A 16450-nucleotide genomic window follows, 5' to 3' on the forward strand; every position below is an offset into this window, starting at 1 on the left:
ACAGTGTCTATCCCTCTAACTATACTGTCACCTACTACAATCACATTCCTTTTTACTCCCCCCACTTGAATGGCAACCTGAACCACAGTGCCGTGGCCAGTTTGTTCATCCTCCCCGCAGTCCCTGCACTCGTCCACAAGGGCTGCAAGAACCTTGTATCTATTGGACAAGTGCAGAGGCTGAGGCTCCTGCAATACTACCTCCTGGATCCACATACCTGCCTCACTCGCAGTCACACCCTCCTGTCCCTGACCACGTACCAATTCTACAGTATTTAGTCTAAGGGGCGTGACTGCCTCCTGGATCAAAGTGGCCATGTAACTCTCTCCCTCCCTGATGCATCGCAATGTCTGCAGCTCGATTCCAGTTCCTCAAATTGGAGCCGAAGTTCCTCAAGTAATATATTATCTCCAACACCATGAGCACTTATCTTGCGTAACAATCTGTTGTGTGGCACCTTATTGAATGCCTTTTGAAAATCCAAATATACTACATGTACTGGTTCCCTTTTATCTACCCTGCTGATTACATCCTCAAAAAACTCTTAATAAATTTGTCAAACACAACTTCACTTTCATAAAACCATGTTGACTCTGCCTAATCATATGATTTTCTAAGTGCCCTGTTACCACGTCCTTAATAATGGATTCCAGCATTTTCCCGACGACTGATTTCAGGCTAACTGACCTGTAGTTCCCTGTTTTCTCTCTCCCTTCTTTCTTGAATAGCGGGGTTACATTTACTGCCTTCCAATCCACTGGGACCGTTCTAGAATCTCAGGAATTATGGAAGATCATAACCAATGCATCCACTATCTCTACAGCCACCTCTTTTAGAACCCTAGGATGTAGGCCATCAGGTCCAGGGGATTTAGCGGCTTTTAGTCCCATTAGTTTCTCCAGTACTTTTTCTCTGTGGATATTAATTACTTTAAGTTCCTCACTCTCATTAGCCCCTTGGTTCCCCACTATTTTTGGTATGCTTTTTGTGTCTTCTACTGTGAAGACAGATACAAAATATTTGTTTAACGTCTCTGCCATTTCCTTATTCCCCATTATAATTTCTCCTGTCTCAGCCTCTAAGGGACCAACGTTTACTTTTGCTGCTACTCTTCCTTTTTACATACTTGTAGAAGCTCTTACAATCCGTTTTTATATTTCTTGCTAGTTTACTTTCATATTCTATTTTCTCCCTTTTTACCAATTTTTTTGTCATCCTTTTCTGGTTTCTAAAGCTCTCCCAATCCTCAGGCTTACTACTCTTCTTGTCAACATTATAGGCATTTTCTTTAAATCTAATACTTTCCTTCTTTAGTTAGCCACAGATGAATCATTTTTCCTGTGGAGTTTTTATTTCTCCAATAGAATGTATATTCGTTGAGAATATTGAAATGTTTCTTTAAATGTTTGCCGCTGATTATCTACCGTCATACCTTTTAATCTAATTTCCCAATCAACCTTAGCCAACTCGCCCCTCATACCTATGTAATTGGCTTTATTTAAGTTTAAGACTCTAGTTTCTGACTTAAGTACATCACTCTCAAACTTAACGTGAAATTCTATCATATTATGATCACTCTTCCCCAGAGGATCCTTTACTCTGAGATTACTTAATTAACACTGTCTCATTACACAATACAAGATCTAAAATAGCCTGTTCCCTGGTTGGTTCCATGGCGTATTGTTTTAGGAAACTGTCTCGAATGCATTCCATGAACTTGTCGTCCAGACTGCCTTTGCCAATTTGATTTGTCCAGTCTATATGAAGATTAAAGTCCCCAACGATTATTGCTTTACCTTTGTTGCAAGCTCCTATTATTTCTCGATTAATACTCTGTCCAACGATATAGCTACTGTGAGGGGGCCTATAAGCTACTCCCACCAGTGCTTTCTGCCCCTTGTTATTTCTTATTCCCACCCATACTGATTCTACTTCCTGATCCCCTTAGCCAAGATCCTTTCTCACCACTGTCCTTATGTATCAGGGTTACCCCCCCCCCCTCTCCCAATACTCCTTTTCCATTCTACCTGTCTTTTGGGTAAGGAATACATTCAAATATGTTGCGTCATGGAGGTGGTAGCAGATAGATTATGAACATGATCAAGATAAGAAAGCTTGAAACAAAGACCATTCAACCCAAGACTTAACGCAATCATGGGCTCTTTCCCCCTTCTGCTCTGAAGATCTCCTAGCACTCATCCTGACCCCCTTTGAATCAAATATATCTATCAATATCACTATAATTCTCAATTTTCTTTCATGACGGTATTGATCTAGTCACAGTTTGGTCAAAAATACCTTTTTAAAGATATCAATTGACCAAGAATTTTTTTTTCTGGTATTCTGATGAATTCATAATCTCAGCCATTCTGTCATGGGGAACCATGACCACAATTTAGGTGCTTCCTCACAGGGAAGGACATTAGATCTGTAAGAGTTAACCTAGAGCCACTCCCAATATGGAATGGCATAGACAGAACCCTTGGTAGCAAGTTGACTGTGGTTCATTATGTAAATAGACCATAAGAGGAAAGAAAGCAAAGAAAACAAACCTAACTGAAGACCCCAGGCCCATAGTATAGCACGTCAGCAAGGTTGGAAAAGAGTAAGAGAGAAAGGACAAGATTAATCAAGAAGGAATGGATTGTGATTATGTGGATTTTAAACACCTGTAGATTTTGGAAAGAAGAGAATACTGAGGGAGGAATAATACCTCAACTAAACAACTAGTTCTGGAATTTCCTGACATCTGGTAAACACACAGTTATGTCTGCTACAAACAAAGTCTGCCATTCAGTTTAATAATCAGTGTTCATGATTTGGTCCCAGAGATTTCCAGATTTTTTTTCTTGGAGTTTCGGTTGAGTAATACTCAGTGGACACTTGAAAAATAATGGAACATCTGAAATAGGACTGACCTGTAAGAGACTGCGAAAGGGAGATCCTCATATCATGGAGTAGACACGTTGAAGGGGATCCCCTGCTCACATCACTCCTGCATCTGTTCCATACAGGCTAACTGAGATAGAGATTAAAAAGAAAAAGACACAAGTGCTGGACATCTGAAATTAAAAGACAAATGCTGAAATTGCGCAACAGGTCTAATAGAAACTAAAGGGGAAGGAAAGGTTATCATCAAAATTGGAGCATACTGGGCCCCAAGAAGGAAATCATGATTTCTGCAAAACTAAATGTTAAAAAATGTCACAGCATTGGAGGAACTTTATGGCACCTGTCTGTGTCGGAACTTCCTCATAAAATTACACAATCGTCTTCTGATTACTATGATATTTTCCCATTATATATAATTTACAAAAATGAAAAAAAATGATATTATGACCCCGGATGTATTGAACATAAGCTTTCAGACTCATTGTGATCTCTAACAATGTAAATGGGTGGAAAGCTATTGTAATTAGCGATTAAATTAATTAACTGGTCATGCCTTCCTCATAGGTGATAAAGATTATGAATTACAACTCATTAAACCAACATTAGAAAACAAGGATGTAACGGAGGTTTCACTGCTCGCTGCCCCTCAGGAGGATAATGCTAATTTTGCATCTGAGCTGGAAGACCTGCATTTAAGGTATCAAAGAAATAATCCCCATGGTTTTTAATTAATATATGTGACATTACAAAATAGGAACTGGATGATGTTAGGACCTTATCTTTCATCTCTGGGACTTGGGTTAAAACTCCATCTAGACTATAAGGGTCCACATAGAATTACATAGAATTTACAGCACAGAAACAGGCCATTCGGCCCAACTGGTCTAAGCCAGTGTTTATCCCCCACATGAGCCTACTTCATCTAACCCTATCAGCATATCCTTCTATTCCTTTCTCCCTCATGTACTTATCTAGCTTCCCCTTAAATGCATCTAAAAGGAACTAATGTGTAATGAGTCTGAGGCAGTCTCAACACAATTCCTCGTTGCCATTGTCTCATAGTACAAAACTGCACCTCAGTCTATACTGGTTGGTACTAAATTGGCAATCTTATTTATGGATGCTACAGGGCAGCTGACAGATGTGGGAAAATGGAAAAGTGTCACACTGGTACAGTTCTTTTGAGGTTGGACCTGCATTAACTGTGACCTACTTTATCTGAGTGCTTAATAATGACATTGGTTACTAGAAGTAGAAAAATGTCATATTATGGAGCCATTTAAAAGATGTTATTATTTTCTATTATTTTACGAGCCTCAAAAGATCGATCTTAGGCTCTGATCTATTGCAAGATTTCTGGATTTTTTTAGTGAATCTGAAGTTCTGCCATTTTTTTTAATCACATTTAGATCCTGAACAACTGCAGCAAGTCAGTTTTGAACTGACATTGAAACTTAACCAGCCCAAAATTGGCCCCCAGTTAAAATTTGGGGCCACAGATGTATTTGAGATAAGTGTTTTTTTCTCTCCGTGAACAATGCCACAGGATGTCAACTAGTTTTCTCAAGAGACAGCAGATGGGGCAATCTTTGACTGCGACCCTAAACGGGTGTGGCGTTGCTGAAGCTGCCACTCCGCCTACCCAAAGCCAGCGGTGGGAGGTCCCAAACATTTTCGGGTTCAGGCATAATTCAAATGCCACAGGCGATATATCGGCACTCTGCTAGAACTTGGGCAGGTGGGGAATCGGCCGGCTCCCACACTGAACTAGCCGGTAGGTCAGGCCTGTGGGGGCCTCGGACAAGCTGTTTTTTGTGTGGCATCTAGCGGTCTCTTTAAGGATGCTGGTTAGGCCGCTGAATGCTTGGTACAAATGGGCTGTGTGTGCATGGTGCGTGCTCGGCCCATTTGAATCTGAAAATTGCAATCAGATCCTACAGCCTTATTTGCCTATTTCAGGCAGGCGTGCTGCTTGCCCATTTACAGACCCGTCTGAAAATCACATCTGGTGAGCATTGGGCATTAAAGGGGCAGCCGAGGGGCTCCTCCTCCCTACTTTCAACTGTCAGCCCGTAGTTTTTCAGGTGAGAAACGGGCATCCAGCAGTTGAAAATCGCCCTCAACAATTCTTGTTAGATATGGTATGGCGCTGGCCATGTGAGTGCTTCCATAAAGGTACAGTCTAACAGTGCATCTGCTCTTGATATGGTTACAGTGAAGCTGATTGGCAGGTCTTTTCTGCCTCCGCGGAAGAAGAGGAGGACGCTACGCATGTTGTCTGTGGGCTCATTAATGAACTTTCCAAAATAAAGTGAGTAACTTTTAGGTACCAAAAATCATTTATGCATCGATAAGGTTTTCAGCATTTTTCACAATGTTACATACTGTTTAAAACTCTCCTTTTAAACGCCGAAGGAAAAACAACTCATATAAGTGATATGATCACAGTAGTTCTTTTAGTAGTGAGTGCCGGGTGGATCTTGTTGTGTTGTGACATTTAATGCAGCTGACTACCTCACACATGAGTGACAGAGATACAAGTGTTGTCTGTTCAGGCCCACCATTTGTACAAAAATATAACTCTCTGGTACCTATGTGTTTTCTCTTATAATTATCATTTAACAACATATATTGCTATAGAGAGTGTTTGGGCTGCCAGTCCCAGATAGGCTGATTGTAAAGATGCTGAGTATGGGCCAGACAACTCATGGGAGAGGGAAACCCACCTACTCTTGTGTGCATTCTAGTAGGCAGCCAAAAGCAGCACTAGATGTGGCCAAGTTGGCAGCAGTAGGCTCATAATGAGACAAACACCAGGAAGAGAATAAAACCCGGGGGAAAGTTGGAGGTAATGAGCTCTCCAAAAGAAATTGCTGTGAACAAAGGAAAATAAAGGGGGACAAGACTCTGGGGAAAGTGCTTTGTTTAAAGTACTCCTCCATTAGAAAGACTTGCATTTATATAGCGCCTTTCACAGCCTCAGGACATCCCAAAGCGCTTTACAGCCAATGAAGTAGCTTTTGAAGTACTGTTAACAGAACAAATTGTCAGTCTCACCTTGCATTATTTGACATTTTTCTTCCCAACACGGAGGCCCTCACATACTGTCTCGCAGTCCCTGCCAGACTGCTCTATTGCAGGTAATCTCCTGGACTGGCACCATTTCAAGCACTAGGGGTCCTGGTTTCAAAGCAGCGTCCAGACTACTCTGTAGCTGTGCAACCTTGGGAAACCATACTAGCGACTGGGAAACCTGCACCTCCAACTGGTGGTATAATTTGCTGGAGTTGGGTAGCAACGAGGCCTGTTCGAAGTTGCAGCCCTGTTTGCAATGGAGCTGCCCGAGAATACTGCCTGTAATTGATGCTAGCGGACAAGCAGGTTAGGTGCCACAATGTTTGATTTTTCTGCAATAGTGGGAGCCCCCGAAGGAACAGACACTGTCTGAACTGAAAGTGGGCTATGCCATGTTTTGTATCTTGGATTACTTTCTAAAGTGGTATTGTTTTGAAATTGAAAAATGGAATAAACAAGAGAGCAAATGAAGCATGGATTCCATAATAGCACCAGCTAGCAAACCTAGCCATTTTGTTCCTCTTCCCCTGACCATTCTGTGGCCATATTTCCTCTTCGGGTAGAGTGAAGACAGGGTGGTCAGTGCTGTTTCATGAACAGCCAATTAGTTTGAATCAGGAAATGCTGGAAAAGCTCAGGAAGTCAGGCAGCATCTGTGGAGAAAGGAACAGAATTAACGTTTCAGGTCGAAGACCTTTCGTCAGAACTTCGACCTGAAACATTAACTCTGTTTCTTTCTCCACAGATGCTGCTTGATTTGCTGAGCTTTTCCAGCATTTTCTGTTTTTATTTCAGATTTCCAGCATCCGCAGTATTTTGCTTTTGATTTAGTTTGAATCAGGGCTGGTCCCTCCCCCAACAACCCCTGCAAGATGGAGCATTACCATAAGTTTAGGATTCGGATGGGAAGTCCTAGTGCTCTGTTTCTCTTAAGCAAATAGAAAAAAAGACGTTCATCTATGTGGCGCCTTATCACATTTCTCAGAAATATCTGTAAGCGTTTTACATACAGTGAATTACTTTGAAGTGCAGTGACCGTTATGTAAACAAACACAGCAGTCATTATCTGAACAGTGAGATGAGTGGCCAGCTGATGTGTTCTTGATGGTCTTCATTGAGGGAGGAAATGTTAGTTAGAACATTGAGAGGACTCTATGCCCTTCTTCAAACTGTGGTTTAGGGTCCTTAATATGCATTTGAACTACCAGAAAGGGCAGACAGCACCGCCAACAATGCAGCACTCCTTCATTATTGCACTGAAGTGTCAGCTTTATGAGCTCCAGACCTGTTGTGGGGTTTAAGCCCACAATCTTCTGACTCAGAGGTGAGAGCACTATAAACTGAGCCAAGCTGAAATAACAAATCATTGGTTATATTATTTTAAAAAGTACATATACATGCATCACATTGTAACTGTTTCTTGGTTGATAATCTCCTCAGTCGTGTCATTATGATCACTCACCGGGAGCTGGAGAGCATGAAACGGCACAAACACAGGAAAGTGAGACCTGTTGGCAGACACCCAAGCATCTCAAAAGGAGCAACAAATGTGACCTATTCAGTGAAGAGGAAAGATCTGTGAAAGGAATTATGACTTGCAACCTGATAAATGGGTTCATATTTTAAATTGTCACATGGGCAAAGTTTGTTTTCTTTGGTGAAAATATTGGGGAGGAGGAGTGGAGGAACTAAGGGAAATCAACAGTAACAATTTCAGAAACCAAAAAGTCACCTTCACCAGACTGATATACATAAGCCACAAAACAGGGAATGTATATGCTGCAAAACGATGGTGTGCAAGATGAGCCACCGAAATGCAAGGGATTTATAACTGAAAAGGAAACTATTGGTAAGAGTATGGTTTATACACCAGTGGGAATCATTTCTTCTCATCGCCGGTCGGTAGAAATTCCAGTCAGTACTGTTCCTCTCTCACGTTGTACGAGAACAGTGCTGATTGGAACTTGTACACTTATGTGTGGCGATTCATAAACAAGCGTGAGAAAATGTCCTCTGGTCGGTATTTCTATTGAAGTCACTATGCATGGTGACTAGGGAATATCATTCCCATAGAATTACAAACATAATCAGAGTTTGTTTGGTTAAATGATGTGCGTTGGCGTATACTCCTGCAATGAGTGACTGTTGGGCAGGGAACAGTGCCACTAGCTCACTTATTATCAAATATTGTTGTTGCCTCAATATATTCAAATGTTTGTAAATCCTAATTGAAATAAAGCTTACTGAAGCACAATTGCATATACATCTTGATAAAGTCAGCAATCGGCTGATCCATTCTGACCAGTGGCTGTGTGCATATGATCATTTGTATAGTTCTAAAGTTTTGCTTTTCCAGCCCACGGATATTGGGCGTCAGAGCCTCATCCCACTCAGCTCACCATGGGTAAGAATCCCTCTGGCCGCTGTGTACAGCAATGCCATAAGCTGATTGATGAAAGTTTCCTCTGTTTACCATTTCTGATGAAATCGTAGATCACACAAGCAGACCAGAACAATTCTTGCTCCCAGCAGTTGTTCTTTTGCTGTCCGGGAAAGAAAATACAAAATATTCTTAGCAGTAATTCCAGATCTGCAGGAGGTGAGTGAACACATTCTCAGCTCCCCAATTTATGACCGACATCAAGGATGTGCCATCTTGCTCAGTGCAAGTAAAACCACACAATGGGTTCACGGAGAGCATTTCTTTGGCTGCCACTTTTGCCCTTCTGCTGGTAATAGGGTTGCCAACTCTGCTTGGACATATTCTGAGAAGTGTCATCACATGACCTCCATCCGCCCACCCCCACGCTCCTACCATTGGTCGCCGAACATGTCTATCTTCACAGTGCACCGCCCTACCATGCTGATTGGAAGGTGAACAGACTTCATTATCCAATCAGGATGATTTTTTGACTGTCAGTCAAACAGTCTTTTTCTCATCACCAACATTTTTGTAATTAATAAACAAAAGTGTTCAAAGGAAATTTAAAAAACACATTTGTTTTTAGTGCCTCTGATTCTTTTTCCCTCCCGGGTTGCTTGCAGTAGTGACGGGGAGATTAATCTTTAATTCCTGGAGACTTGAGGACAATCCTGGGGTAAGCTCCTAAAACAAAAATTTAAGTGGGGTGATTAGCAATCAGGCTCAGGACTCAGTGGCACCGTCTGTTGATTTTCACAGCAACAAACTGTAACTACCATGTGTCACTTTTGTCACGTCACTACCTGGCTAACAAAAAAGGGATTGTTAAATAAAAACAGAAAATGCTGGAAATACTCAGGAAGTCAGGCATATGCTACCATTTTTTCAGATAGCAGGTGCTGATAATGGTTCTGCTGTTGCAATTTACAGTTCCTCTAGACCTAGCTTTTGTTTCTTTACTTTTCCCATTACCACCCTCCTTGCCTTGCACCGTCATCCCTTTTTGTCATTTAATCACTCCTGCCCTCCACCCTATCCCTTTTGTTCTTTCCTCCCATCCCCTTCTTCCCCCACTTTGCCTGGCTCTGAACTTGCTTAAAAACTGTTAAATCTCTAACTTCTTCCAGTTCTGATGAAAGGTCATCGACCTGAAACGTTAACTCTTTCTCCACAGATGCTGCCTGACTTGCTGAGTAGCCCAGCATTTTCTGTTTTTATTTTAGATTTCCAGCAGCTGTAGTATTTTGCTTTTGATTTAGGGATTTTAGGTCAACTTTTTTAGCCATTTATCGCCAGATCTGGCTGGACCACATAAAGCACTATCAGGTCCTGCCCTGAACTCACATCTTTCTATAGTTTCTCTCCGATCTCCCCTCATGCCCTCTCTGAGCTCATCTTAACCATGAGACCGACCTCCTGCTCTGTCAATCCTATTCCCACCCAGCTTCTCTTCCTGGCCCCCATGTTAGCTGATATTGTTAACTGTTCCCTCTCCTGTCCTCCTCCCCTTCAAATCTGCCATTGTCACACCCCTGTGCAAACTACCACCCAATCTCCAACCTCCCTTTCCTCTCCAAAGCCCTTCAACGTGTTGTCGCATCCAAATCAATGCCCATCTTTCCTGCAACACTATGTTTGAATCCCTCCAATCAGGTTTTCGCCCCTGCCACAGGCCCTTATCAAAGTCACAAATGACATCCTATGTGACTGTGACGATGGTGAACTATCCCTCTTCATTCTTTTCAACCTGTCTGCAGCCTTTGACTCAGTTGACCACAGCATCCTCCTCCAAAGCCTATCCTCTGTCGTCCAGCTGGGTGGGACTGCGCTCCATTCTTATCTATCCAGTTGTAGCCATCGAATCACCTACAATGGCTTTTCTTCCTGCTCCTGCACCGTTACATCTGGAGTCCCCCAAGGATCCATCCTTGGCCCCCTCCTATTTCTCATCTACATGCTGCACCTCGGCTACATCATCTGAAAACACGACGTCAGATTCCACATGTACGCTGATGACACCCAGCTATCTCTCACAAGCACCTCCCTCAACCTTTCCACTGTCTCTCTTTTGTCACATTGTTTGTCCAACATCCAGATATGTGGTCGGAAGCTCAATTCAGGGTCAAATAAGATGCCAAGGTTGCTAAAGGTCTGGTTCAGTGGACAGTGGCCAGGTAGAGGGATGGAGTCAGTGGCTAGGGAACGGAGTCCAGACTGGACTATTCCAATGTTCTCCTGGCCGGCCTCCCATCTTCCACCCTCCATAAACTTGAGCTTATCCAAAATTGCTGCCCGTATCCTAACCTCCACCAAGTCCCGTTCACCCATCACCCCTGTGCTTGCTGACCTACATTGACTCCCGGTCCGGGAATGCCTTGATTTTAAAATTCTCATCCTTGTTTTCAAATCCCTCCATGGCCTCGCCTCACCCTAACTCTCTAACCTCCTCCAGCCCTACAACCCTCCAAGATCTCTGTGCTCCTCCAATTCTTGCCTCTTGCACATCCCCGATTTTAATTGTTCCACCATTGGCGGCTGTGCCTTCAGCTGCCTAGGCCCCAAGCTCTGGAATTCCCTCCCCAAACCTCTCTACCTCTCCACCTTTAAGATGCTCCTTAAAACCTACCTCTTTGACCAAGCTTTTGGTCATCTGTCCTAATACCTCCTTATGTGGCTCAGTGTGAAATTTTGTTTGATAATGCTCCTGTGAAGCGCCGTGTGACGTTTTACTACGTTAAAGGTGCTATATAAATGCAAGTTGTTTTTGTAGGGATTGTTAAATATTTTCCATTAAAGACTAAGCCTCATCAGTTTTCTTTTTAAAAAAAATGTAACTGGCATAAGGAAAATTTAAAAGGGTGAAAATATAGGGGATAATTTTAACCCCCAAGAATGGGTGGATTGGGGGCGGGTGGGCAGTCAAAATAGTAGCTATTTGGAGCAGGACTGCATCCTGGCTCCAACGTGCCCAATTCCAGGTTTAACCCATTGTAAACAATTTTACAACACCAAGTTATAGTCCAGCAATTTTATTTTAAATTCACAAGCTTTCGGAGATTTTCTCCTTCCTCAGGCAAGGAAGGAGAAAATCTCCGAAAGCTTGTGAATTTAAAATAAAATTGCTGGACTATAACTTGGTGTTGTAAAATTGTTTACAATTGTCAACCCCAGTCCATCACCGGCATCTCCACATCAGGTTTAACCCAGGCAGGTTTGAATGTGTGTCCTGCCCCCACTTAAAGCCAGCGGGCCGATATTTAAAGGGGCAAAGTACCTCATTGAAATACTTGAGGTACTTAATATTTTGTGTATTGGAAAACTTAAATGAATTTAACCTTACCTGTTCAGGGTTTCCCATTGCTTCTGATTCACGTCAGGTGAAAGCAGGCGAGAAGGCCTGGATCCATGCGGTGAGTGCCTTTATTGCACTGCTTGTGGGCTCAGAGAAGCAAGAGTGCTTTGTCCAGGCCCAATAAGCTCGCCTGGCCGATAGGACCCCAGTGAACACCTCTTTCCCCCTCCCCCTGATGTCGTTGCTGGCTGAACCCTCTCCCCCTGATGTTGTTGCTGGCTGTTTCCCTCCGCCCCCCCCCCTCCTGATCTCTGATGCTGGCTGAGCCTCCCGATCCCTAATGCTGGCTGCCCCCCCTCCCCCCGCCAATTTCCGATGATGGCAGCCCCTCCTGATCCCCAATGCTGGCTGCGCCCCCCCCCCTCCCCCAATCTCCAATGCTGGCTGCCCCCTCCCCCTGATGTCATTGCTAGCTGACCCCATTGGCGGTGCGGACTCTGGCCTCTAGGACCACCCCGGAAAACAGTGGGGACACAGTGGAGTAGTTTTAGGCACCAGATCAATCAATAAATTAGCAAAGAAGAGCGGAGAGCGGTGGGCCAGAAATCCTAGGTTGCTGTGTCTCATCTCCTGAGATATGTTTTACCAAGCCTGCCCCGTAGGGGCAAAACCAGAGATGGAAGACAGCCAGCAGCCATGAATTTTTTTTTGTCATCTTCCATTTTCATTACGCTCCTCATATGCAGGAAGACCCCTCAAAGCACTTCACATCAAGGAGATCAAAACAGTGGACACCAAGCAGGAAGGGGCAAAAGAAAAAAAGTGTATTTTCCTGTTCCATCCTTTTCTCTGCCCTGTTATGTAAGTGAATTGGTTTCATCATTCACCAATAGGAAGAAGGACCTGATTGCGCAGAGGTGTTTCTCAATCTTAATCCTGCACCATAGTTAAGGCACCAGAAGATCTGAATAGGCTAAGTCGCTGCCTGCACTAGACAAAAAAAACACTTGATGGGCAAGTCTTTTGATGCTTGTTTGAGATCAGAGCAAGTAGTTCAGTTTGGCTTGCAGTACCAGGTTCAGGCTGGATTATGATAAGCACTGGGATTTGTTACAGCACAAGCTTTGAAAAATTGCCAGTAAAAGCAGTGCAACGAGCACGATGAAATTGACGAAAATTGCTAGAGTCATTACACGGGAATTGTTCTCTTATTTGGCCTCTTGTTAATGTCAGTAATAACAGATGGTTGTTGGCAGTGCACCAATGTAAAAGAGAATTCAATTCCTCAGTGCACTACCCCGCAGTGTCCATTTTTTTCAGTAGCACCTTTTGTTACATTTGAGCAACTACATTGCTTTTAATTTCAGCGGCCACTGACCAAATGATGGGCAGGAGCAGTGGTTGGCACCTTCATGTATTTGGGATTCCTCATGATAAAGACTCTCTTTTTAAAAGTTATTCACATGAGACTCCTCTTTCAAGAGGTGTCAATTTTGACTTTTGGGTGTCCAATGGGTGGAGCGCGTGGCCGATTGCCTGTACCCACGGCAAAGAGGTGGCCGCTATTTCAAGGCACCAACCCCATTAACACCGGGCCAGTGAGGTGCAAGGCACCAAATGGGCGTCCTGACGCAGCTCGCCCAATTGAGGACATCCAAAATTGGACCTCCCCGGCTGGCAGTAAGCTAAATGCGAGGGGAGAGGGTCGCAATTATGGATGATGGGGTCCCAGGGCAGCAGCAGTCCAGATTCATTTTGTGTGTACCAGGGGAGCACTCCATGGCCCAAGGACTCAGATTTGCATATTAAAAGGGACCTACCACCTGAGACAGGTGGGTGCTTTCGGTGGCCTTTCAAAATGTTGCCAGCCCCTTTGTCGGTGTTAATGGGGCAAGGCTACCAACCCCATTTTGAGGCCATTACTGTCCTGTTAACGCCAGGTGATAGAAGTGAAAATTGACCCCCCAGGTTTCCAAGGCACATCTGGCAACTGCCAGTGATTGTGTAAGAAAGGTCAGGGATGGGAAACACTGAGCGGCCACTCAAATCTTATCCCCCTGGAACATTAGCTCTCCCAATACATCATTTAATTATTTGAATAACCCCAGTGTTTTTGCCTTTATTGGACTCAGGGCGTGTTTGGGGTCAGCGGGGTGCAGGTCGATTGGGAGAGTTGAGCGTGAGACCCCAGCCATTTAAATGTGTCTACAATGTCTTCTGGTTCTACTTTTTTGGTGTACTTTCAAGCAATAATGATACTAAATACTTTATATACTTCAATGAAGTCCACTCTTAACTGCCTTCCTTCTCAACTGTAAAGTTTAAACTCCTCTAACTCTCCTGAGAGACTACATAGCTCTTAGCAGCTGACCAAAGAGCAGAACCAGACATATGGAAACAGGTTTGCTTGAGGGATTAGACTGAGTTCTGCCTTGATGATTCAGAACAGTCAAAGGATTTCAATACAAGTTTTAACATTCATTTTGCTGCTGGTTTAAGAAATTGTCCCAAATTGTCCACTTATGTGCAGCCCAGTGTCACTGGCTTCCTCTCTTGTACTGATCACTGCTCCTGTGCACAGCTCCAGTCTTAACCATTGCAGCGCCATTCGGAACAGGCAACGTAGGGAGTGGTTTGCATATAATTTAACTGCTCCTCTGTATCACAGACTAAGACAGGAAAGGCAGTGCGTGGTGTGTGTCTATACCTTAGCTCAGTGGTAACTCTCTCACCTCTGAGTCTGATGGTTGTAGGTTTAATCCCCATACCAGAGACTTGACCACATAATTTAGGCTGACACTTCAGTGCATTACTGAGAGAGCACTGCACTTTCAGATGAGACATTAAACCAGGTGACCCTCAGGTATATGTAAAAGATCCCTTGGCACTATTTAAAGAACAGGGGTGCTCTCTTGGTGTCTTGGCCAATATTTATCCTTCAACCAACACCTAAAAATAGATGAACTGGTCATTTATTTCATTGTGTTTGTGGGACCTTCCTGTGTGCCAATTAGCTGCCACGTTTCCTACATTACAACAGTGACTATGCTTCATAATCTGAAACACTTTGGGACATCCTGAGGTCATGAAAGGTGCTATATAAATGCAAGTTCTTTATTTATACCAGCTCAATTCAAGTCCTGGTAATGTAACCTGTCATTTTTTGGGGGCTGGTTTTGAACCTTGGACTGGCTAGATGATCTGCACTGGTCTTTCACAGTCCTGTACATTCCTGTTTGTACACAATTTCGAGGCACAGTGGCAACAGTTAGTTTATTTGGTGGTTTCTGCAGTTATCATAACAATGAGTCTGAGATTCTCATACTGACATCCTCTCATGGGAAACTTCAAACCAAAAACTTCCACATATTGTGCTGTGTTAGCTGACCTCAGTTTGGGCTATTACAATCGACCTCAGTACCCATGGACTAGAAAGGGAAAAGTCAGTCAGGGTTTCTGCTGCTGATCCAGTGACACCTGCTGGAAAATTCACAAGTGTGGATGACATGACTACAGGATTGGGTTTGACTGATGTCCTCCACGGTCGAATAGTCTCAGTGCTCACTGTCTAGACTCACACACAAAGGTGCTGAGACTGAAAAGAGCTATGTGCCATTTTCAGTGCAATGACATTTGTACTTCAAAATTACTTTTATATGACAAAACCATTTTAATTGAGAAAGTTTTTTATTCAGAATATTATAAATCTGTATAACATTTATATAATGTGACAAGAAAATAAGTTGCCCATTTTGATGAACATTAAACAGGTAACAGCACTGATATCGAATGTTCAAATTAACATTATCTGTACTGACACCTGTCAGTGAGATCAGGACTCATACAAACTTTCTTTGTTAACACACGCGAACTTTTACTAAACATTACAAGTATCCAAAATAGAAAATCTCACAAAATGTAGTAAGATACATCAAACTAATTTTTGAAATGTCTAAAGTCCATGGTTTTTATAAATGTCGTGTCCCTTGATGATTTCCTGTACATTGATCTATAGTTACCTTGGAGCAGGTGACAGAAGCGCTTGGTATGTGCATTGTCCCCAGTTGCATTACACAATGGACAAGTGTATTTTCGTAGAATCGGACACAGGATCTTTCCTTTCTTATCTTTAAGAACATGTGAGGTGTAGGTGTTCTTTGACTCTCCGTTTTGTTTACAAAAGGTACAAATGTTTGAATCTTGACTGATCTTGCCGACGGACTGCGCACCAGTCAAATCGCATTTTAATTTGTTTCCCCTACAGACTGGCAGGACATCCCCCCAGCTGTGTACAACTAAAAGCTCAGACAGTGCCTTCTTATTTCCAGAACTGACCGCTGGATATGTTGATTGAAACAGACCCTTCAGCAAGTCGTGTCTTTCCCCTTCTCCCCTACGGCTCGGTGGTAGGGCATCCTTTCTGCCAGATTTCCAACTAAATAAATCAGGTTGTCTTTCTGTTCTTCCATCGTGATTCATGAAATAAGTCATGAGTTGTGACTCTACAGAACCATCAAGCAAATGGTGTCTTTTTTTTTCTTCTTCACACTGCATTTTTTCTATGTCTCTGGTGCTGTTCGTCATGAAAAGTCCAGTTCCGATTTCCATGTTTAAACTATGACTCCTCGTATTTGCTGCTTTGTATTGCAGCTGAGCCACACTATCTTTCAGGTCCGATCTTTCCATTTGTCTGGAGTTACCAAGTTCCTTCCAGCTTTTCTTGTCAAAGAGTCCAATTCTCACTTTTCTTTCCATTGGTCCCATCCTTG

At 43.1% G+C, this 16450-nt stretch overlaps 1 protein-coding gene across 1 annotated transcript in view; it reads left to right on the top strand.

Annotated features, from left to right (window-relative positions):
• Window positions 1-8232, top strand: part of LOC137304496 (uncharacterized) — a 34015-nt gene extending 25783 nt beyond the window's left edge. Inside the window, exons 8-10 of the mRNA XM_067973117.1 lie at window positions 3457-3589; window positions 5108-5203; window positions 7408-8232. Coding sequence (XP_067829218.1) covers window positions 3457-3589; window positions 5108-5203; window positions 7408-7549 — 371 coding nt within the window. The 3' untranslated portion in view covers window positions 7550-8232. The remainder of the gene's footprint in view (window positions 1-3456; window positions 3590-5107; window positions 5204-7407) is intronic.
• The last annotated feature ends 8218 nt before the right edge of the window (window positions 8233-16450 follow it).

Source organism: Heptranchias perlo, chromosome 37 (genome assembly GCF_035084215.1).
Source record: "Heptranchias perlo isolate sHepPer1 chromosome 37, sHepPer1.hap1, whole genome shotgun sequence".
In the NCBI taxonomy this organism is placed as follows: Eukaryota; Metazoa; Chordata; class Chondrichthyes; order Hexanchiformes; family Hexanchidae; genus Heptranchias; species Heptranchias perlo.